Genomic DNA, 8,214 nt, shown 5'->3' with positions numbered 1-8,214 from the left:
TGCATTCAGTTATACAGTTTTAATGATTGTTCTATGATCCGTTGATGAACATGTTGTGTGTGTGCATCTCCTTGTAAACCAGGGCAACAAAGCTTCAAAAGAAATGTGCTGAAATTTAGGGAGACAATTTAGGTAGCCTTAGCAAAGTCCGATGGCAGATTGAGCCAAATGAATTCTTATCTTCTGAACGATGGACACCTGCCAAGTAGACAAACATTTGATGAAAAAGTTTTGAATCCTAAACAAGACAGAAATGCGTACATTTATCAATCTGACAACAGTAGTTTCTTTTGTGGACTAGAATGCATTAACATGTATATGTGAATGTGTTGGTGTCTCAATGTGGACGCATACGTCATTGTAGTATGAAGATGAAAACTTAGTGCTTACATTGAGAAGACACTTTTTCTGTATCTGTATATTCAGTGGTTTGTAACTTTTCCAGGATCTGAACTTTTAAAGAGTATTTTTAATTTCATCCTGCTTCAATGTTTGAAGAAAATGTATTCCTCTTTTCTTGTCTGATCCAAATATGGGAGGGGAATTAGGTATGTAGTGTGGCATATATAGTATCTTCCACCGTCATTATATTCATGTTGAGACTTAATGTGTTTTTTAGTTTCTGCTAGAATGGTTTGTGAAATGTGCATTTCGAAGTCTCTGTCTTACAGAAGAATTTGCATGGGAGCCTCACAAAATGTCTTTGCTCTTGATTTTTTCATTTAGGGGAACCCAGCTGTCCTGGGAAATCCTTTCTTTGCCCTCTCATGAATCCCTCAGAAGATAGTAGCAGACAAGGAGGTGAAGAGTTTTTGGAGGCTGTCAGGCAATGCTTGAATCTGGACTTCTCTTATTGAAGAGATCTCTGATCCCTATTTTTAAATGACTATTTAAAGTAGCGCTCTCATTGATCACCTGGCTGTCAGTCAAGTGGAGGGGAATGGCCAAGAATTGGATTTAGAGACAGAAGTCATACACAAAAAGAAGATGGTAAAAAGCAACCACTCTCTATTACAAGGAAACTCAGGAAGCGGCCACCTGGAAGATAAAAACTGAGAACAGAGGGGTCTCCAGAGGCATATGGGGGAGCTGATTGTTATGACTGAGGTGAGCTTAGTGTTTGCCTGTGCCAACATCAGCAGCTCAGGTCTACTGAACTTTATCAGACTTAGGCCTATATTCAAGGTTCTGCTAGAAACCTGAGCTCACCCTGATGCTTCATTGGGTGCTCTGGCTGTAATTCCCCATCTCCCAAATGTTATTCAGGGTCTGGACATAAGTAAAGAGGAGCCACAGCATGCTAACATGTATGTAGAGAGGGATGAGGCAAACTGATTGGGCTTTCTAGGTCTAGCAGACCTAATTTCACCAAAAGCTGAAAATATGTATGTAAACTTGCATTTGCACACTGACACAAACAGTCACTGACACACATACACGCACACATTTTGTCTCCCACTGTCTTGATGATCCACTAGTAAAGAAGCAAGGATATTGGTGGTACTTCCTTAGAGGAAATATTCCTGGATAACAATTCCTTAAATAGTATATTTAAGTATTTAAGCACTTTTGAGATTTAGCTAGTCTATTTGCATAATTTATGAAAGAGCAGTTGATCATAAGCACATGCAGATGAGCAAGTTCACTGGTTTGTGGTCAAAGATAATGAATAGCACGAATAAGCCGAGAAACATGGTATTAAAGATAATGGCTCTCCTCCAAGTTATTTGCTCTTAACAATTATCATGACTTCAGCATTGGAAACATGTTCATTTTCAAAGCCTTCCCACAAATGTTCCTGACTTCCTAGAAATATTTGAGTACTAGTTGTCTTCCTTTACTCGCTTCAAATGTCCACTCCTTAAAACTAATTGCAGATATTGCTTATTTGTACTCTGAATCCTCCCATACTGCAGGGTATAACATTGTTTTATCAGTGTGGTAGAAGAGAGGACCGGGGTTGTGGGTATGATTTCAGCTACACCAGGACAATGGCTCATGGCTGAATTACAGACCTGAGAATTAGGAGCACTGGGGCTTTGATCTTTTTTCTGCCACGGTCTGCCTTTGTGACCATGGTATTATACTTATCTTTGATGTGCTTCAGGTTTCTCATCTTTAAGTAAGAGCACATTGGGATGTTGTGGGGATAAATTTACTAGTGTTCATAAAACATCTCCATACTTGCACAGAAAACAAGTAGACTTGCATGTTCAAAGAAAAGGGGAGGGGGCGTTTGTATAATTTGACTCATAAGTGTTAGTATCATGAGCAGAACTGAAGTCAATGGGACCATTGTATGCACTAGTCTTGAACAAGGTCTCCTGGATTTGACTCTATAACCTAAAATCCCTGAGGCAGAAGACCATAAATATCAAGCCACCATCGCACATGTAAGATTTGTCTTGGTATTACAGTGCCTTAGTTTTTTTTTAACAGTGATGACATTCAAAAACCTGTAACTGATATAATTATCTCAACTTAAACACCTGTTTCTACTTAGGCTTTTTGTTTCTTGTTTACAGTACTAGATCTAAAAACCTTCCCTTATTTTTTTTCCAGATCCAAAATGATTGTAGATTAGCAGAAAGTTTGTTTCTACCCATTCCTAGTAAATATTTTTAGTCTGATGCCTAGGAAAGAAAATGAGAAAAAATATTTCTTAATTATAAATTTTATTTTAAATGTAAACGTTGCTAACCATGCATACAAGTTAAGACCATATTTTACAATTGTTAATTTTTTTGCATAGGACATTGTCACAATATATAATCTATGCAGTATAAAATACATAAAAAGTTACAGCAGAGCAAGAATAGATCGGCATATATTTGTACAACTGTAATACTTCAATGTAGTGATTTAGATAGTTGAAAAGTGACCCATGAAAGCATTGATGTGCTGTTGATAAAACTGTCTGGGTGAAACTGATGCATATGGCATCTAATTTCACCAAAAGCTGAAAATATGTATGTAAACACGTGCATTTTGCACACTGACACAAACAGTCACTGACACACATACACACACACACACAGCATTTGTGTATATATACAGGTAACTATAGCTGTAACTAGAGATGGGACTAAACCACAAAATTCAAAAGGGGATTTAAACTCTCCCAAAATTCAGGGATGTTTGGTTCAGGTCCATCTCTGGTTGTAATAAAAAAGATGCCTATAGTTGCTTTGCAGACCTCCCCTCAGTCAGGGTATGTGTGTGTCTGTGTATACCTGTAGAAAATCTACACCAGTAGATGGTTTCATGCACTCTGTATTCCTTAGCAGGTACATGAGCATATTTTGGGTATTTTCTAGGCCACCTGTTGTCTCTATGGTTGTCCCCAACACTTAAAACTATAAAGTTCATTATACTGTTCACTGGCATAGTCCATACATAAGTGCCTATACACACATGGTGTAAGAGAGCACCAGGGAGTAGATTTGTAGGCATCAGTTGGTGACATTAGCAAAGCAAATGATTATGAAAAAACTAGCTTTAAATATGAAGAGTTTATTTTCCTTACTCTTTGTTCATAAAGCATGGTTCCAAAATCACAGTGCAGTTCACACAATACCAACCTTAGAACTCATACCACTATGCTGGACTGGGCAAATCTGGGTGTGAACTTGTACAGCTAGGAATTTATGAGCTCACATGGCCCTTTCTTACCCCTGATTCCATACTGGCTGAATAGACCAAATAGCACTGAAATGATACAAAGTAATGAGGTTTTGAAGCTGTATGGAGGCTTGCAGGGCCAGAACTTACTGCAGCTAACAATGCAATAGGAAAGGTAGGTTATGCATAGTAAAACATGTCATTCTGTACACAAGTTAGGTGTTCCTATCAAACATAGGCTTCTGATGGTTTCTTATAAATATATACCTTTACCATTATGTAATGTAAACAGATACCAAGCAAATATTACAAAAGCAAGAAGCAACTAGTTTGCAGACATAAGGGGTGAGGAGACATTTCATAGCTGCCTAAACTTTACCAATCTGGATTTCTCCTAGTGGAAAAGATGGAAAACTGAAGTCTTATGGCTGTTAATGCGCTTGGATCTTGCATAAAAGGAGGTTAATGGATTATATTGCAAGTTTCTGATAACTAGAATAAAATGCATCTGTAAAAAATATGATTAAAAATCCACTGAGACAGAAAATACCATCCTTCTCATCCCTCACTGGTCTCAGCTGGACAGTGAAATGAACTTAAAGAAGATAAGCCTTGGAGCAGTTTATATCACTTTGAATGTAGTTTACAGAGAAATATCAATAGGCTTCAACTTTTATTTTAATGGAGGTTTAAAAGAGAAGACAAGCAGCCTTTATGATTGCAAAGAAAACTGAAAAGATAGGTATTCAGCTTTGTGCACTCTGCCTTCATCATGGCAGTTCAGTCCAAATTCCAGAACTAGCATTGGGGACAACTGTAAACAAACCCTGAGATCTTACTTTTTACTATTAAATACATCTATTCTAAAAGAATGAAATTAAAGATTTAAAGTCTGCAGACAATGTTGTTATTCACAACTATCCACATCACCTGAGTTTTTAGGACATCTGGGAGTGGAAGGAGTGAGATAAGCTTTCCATAAATCGGAGTGGGCAGAAATAGCACCTTACCAGAACAGTATTTCCTGAGCATCTAGTGATGGGAAACTGCTTTCACATGAGATCATATGATTAAACAGCAAGTTCTTAGAGCTTAAGGTCAGCTTGAAAAGGCATTAAGTTTTCAAAAACTTTATCTGAGCTGTTCAAACATCTGCAAAACTGGAGGAATTATCACAAGAAAAGGGTCTTATGACAGTGTGGCACTTCTGCTTCTGGACAGATGATTACATCTTTACATGTAAGAATCTGGCAGGAGGTTTTGTTCACGTTCAGTTATAAAAACAACTAGTGGGCTGGAATGTAGGGAAGGAATTCATCATCAGATTTCTGAAAGAGCACTTAATAGAGACTTTGACAGTCTGGTGGGGGGGGGGTTAAAAATGACAATTCTTGACTGGCAATTTTAAAATGTTATCTGACGTGTTTATCTCCGAGATGGAAGACATTCTGAAGTTGTGAAGATTTGATTCAGAAACCTTCCCAAAGTTTTAGGTATTTGTAAGAAATGTGGTCTTTTGGAATGAATTGGCTGAGGTGGGAATTCCTTTCAAAGCAGCTTCTATTGAATATTTCAGCTTGTCTAAATTTACAAAATAATTTTAAAACCTCAAGGTTGGGGAAGAAATAAAAAAGATTTAGTTTGTTGTTTGGGTAAACAAATCTGCCTGGCACTTCTGTTTAGAAAGGTTTGTCCCATATTCCTCTGCTGCTGTTCAAACTTTATTAGCAAGCTTGCAATATGCCTAGATGAAGGTTATTAAATCATTTTGCCTATAATTAAATCTATAACAACTTCCATTACTTTAATTTATGCTAAAATGTTATAACCTGAAGAAATCTATTATAATGGGTGGAATAGAACTGCATACTGCACATGGAAGAGAACTAGGAAGAATATAATGCTTTCTTTAGAGAAAATAATGCATGCTCATTTGCAATCATACTATAAAGGCCATTACTGTTTCAGCTGATACATTCCAGCACTTCATATTTATTCTTTGTTTTCGGTTTGTTTCCTATATCATTGTACCCATACTGAGTTATATTCATATAAGAAATATATTTGACATTTAATTAATTGTTTTAAAAGTGTGTGCAATAGGTACAAATAACCTGTAAAATTCTTTATCTAGTTATTTTTATTGCCTCTTTACAAACTACAGCACAAAAGCATTTCTATCAGCCACAGAAATGATTGGAATGTGAATTCCTATTACCCGAATTGTATCAAAATGTCAATGTTGTCTCTCTCATTGGAAGAGATTACAAAAGTTATAACTATGGAGGTAAATGGATATGGCTTTTCCCAAACCCACAGTGAGCAAGCAACTCCACAGACAGATCAAACAGTTCACAGCGCCTCTTGCAACAGGCTTCTTTCATTCTTTCTATTCATTATTTCAAACCAAAAACTCCAGCCTAGTGTGATTTACACTTTGTTAGGGAAGAAAATGGTTTTGTAATAGTGATGATTGAACCAAATATACATAAATACACTGAAATATCTGTATTTTCACCTATATTTAAGTCGTTTCCAATCAGACAACTGAAGGAGTGCTTGATATTATGAACAATTTAAATGTTATGCAAGTACCTATGAAACTACTTATAAATCTATACTGCATTAGCCTCTCACAGTTAATATACAGTACAAAAAAATTTTAAAACTGGCGAAATTGGATCAATGCAAAGCAGCAAATAAGATATGGATCAAGATTCCTTTGGAATGTGGAGGCATTCACTTTATATCAAACAGCAGGTTTGGTGTATAATTTCTTTTTACTATGCTACACTCGACTGCATTTATCTTGTACAGTAATATGAAAAAAGTCCAAAACTATAAAAGCACCTGATTTTGTTTTATATGCACCATTCGAACCAGCCAAACCAAACAAAGTGTATTTGCTGCCAATGAGTCTCTGCTACATTGCAATGCTCTGTTCTTTTGCTATATTCTAGATCATTTGTAAAGCACATACCAGTTGTAAAGCATAGAACAGCCCAACATGGAAAAAATTAAGATTCCCTTTTTTTAATATACAATGATTTGGAAGTAAAGAAAGCCCTACTTTATAGATATAAGGGAAGCATGAAGCACTGTTAAGCTAAAACATCATTTTTATAACACTTTTTCAAAATGCGTGTTTTATTTTCCCAGTCAAAGGACATTTAATGATGATTTTTTTGTTTCCTTTTGTCAGGGACCACAGTTATGAAGCAACAGGGTACAGAAATTTTGTCCTAAGCAATTTATCTTACTAACATCTAGCTGTACAGTAGGTAAGTACCTTACTAAAAGTTTTGATGAACAATTGGTTCAGCTATGCTCTTTTCTTAGTTCTTAAAAAAAAAAAAAAAATTGTTCAAGTCAATGTGGTTTGATTTGAATATTTTGTTGGTCCCATATTCAACAGGCAGTGCAGAGAGCTTTAACGACTCAGGGGAGGAGAAGACGCAATGCCTCCAGAATTCCATACTACCTTGCAGGAAAAGTGTTACCCAGTGTAAATGTGTTTCCTTATGCTTAGGTTACATGACTTAAGGCATCTCGTTTAGAAATCTTTCTCGGAAATTTAAACTAGTTTTTAAAAAGTTTATCCATCCTCAGGAAGGTTTTTGCAACAGGAAGCTGGTTATGGAGCATCTTCAGCAAGAAGTAAAATGGCCACTTGCTATCAAAAGCAAAGAGCAGCTAGATGAAAGAGGAGAGGGCCGCTGTATGGACATTCCCAAACATAGGTATGTAACTGTGACATCAAACAATACAAGAGCCTGGCATTAAATTCCAGTTTGTTTGGGTTTTTTTCCCCCAGTGTGTGAAAAAACCTAGCAAAAAGCTTCCGAGTGCAAATATATCTACAGAATAAGGCTGCGGTTGGGGTGTGTCTTCATTGTAATTATTGTGTAATATAAATATCCATCCCTGAGAAAGGAGAAGGGGGGACAAAACTCGACACAGCTGAATTGTAACTGTACGTATGCATGTGTTGTGCAATCTGTTCTTACAAAATGACTTCAACACCTGAGGTGAACTAAAGTTGTTGGGTTTTTTTTTAAAGGTTTTCTTGTTTTTTACAAACAACAATCAAGAACATCCATTTGTGGCTGTAAAATGTATGAAATATCAAGCCAGCAGAAGTCTCTGAATGAAACATTCAGGTCCATCTATCCATGAGGTTAGGCCAGCCGCCTGTTTGGTGATGTGAAGACAATTTATTTGGAAATTGCAGTGAGAGGCAGCTACTTACTGATTTTTAAAATAAAACAATAACAAAAAGCAAAGAGTTTTAAAAAAGTGTGCAACACAAATAAAACTCCGCAATATAGATCAGAGGCAAAGTGCTGACGTCCAGTGCAGGTAGGTTTACGGGGAGCTGGCAGGGCTAATGGTGGGGCTCGATGCATCCGAACGGCTGTAGTCACTGACTGACCCTGTTCTCGAGCTGCTTCCACTCCGTCTCTTGAGCATGCTGGGATGGAAGTTGGCATGGCGCCGGGCATGCTTCGTCAGGTGGTCACTGCGCATGAAGCGTTTCTCACAGAGAGGGCAGCCAAACTTCTTTTCTCCAGTGTGAGTGCGATAGTGCCGGGC

General features: G+C 37.1%; 1 protein-coding gene across 1 annotated transcript in view; it reads right to left on the bottom strand.

Moving 5' to 3' along the window:
- Window positions 1-2,692: 2,692 nt before the first annotated feature.
- Window positions 2,693-8,214, bottom strand: part of KLF13 (Kruppel like factor 13) — a 50,940-nt gene continuing 45,418 nt past the window's right edge. The window contains exon 2 of the mRNA XM_006020029.3: window positions 2,693-8,214. This exon is cut by the window's right edge and continues 59 nt beyond it. Coding sequence (XP_006020091.1) covers window positions 7,987-8,214 — 228 coding nt within the window. The 3' untranslated portion in view covers window positions 2,693-7,986.

This window comes from Alligator sinensis, unplaced genomic scaffold (genome assembly GCF_000455745.1).
Source record: "Alligator sinensis unplaced genomic scaffold, ASM45574v1 scaffold458_1, whole genome shotgun sequence".
In the NCBI taxonomy this organism is placed as follows: Eukaryota; Metazoa; Chordata; order Crocodylia; family Alligatoridae; genus Alligator; species Alligator sinensis.
The sequence above is the reverse complement of the archived record's forward strand: the minus strand, read 5'-3'. Positions and strand labels throughout refer to the sequence as shown.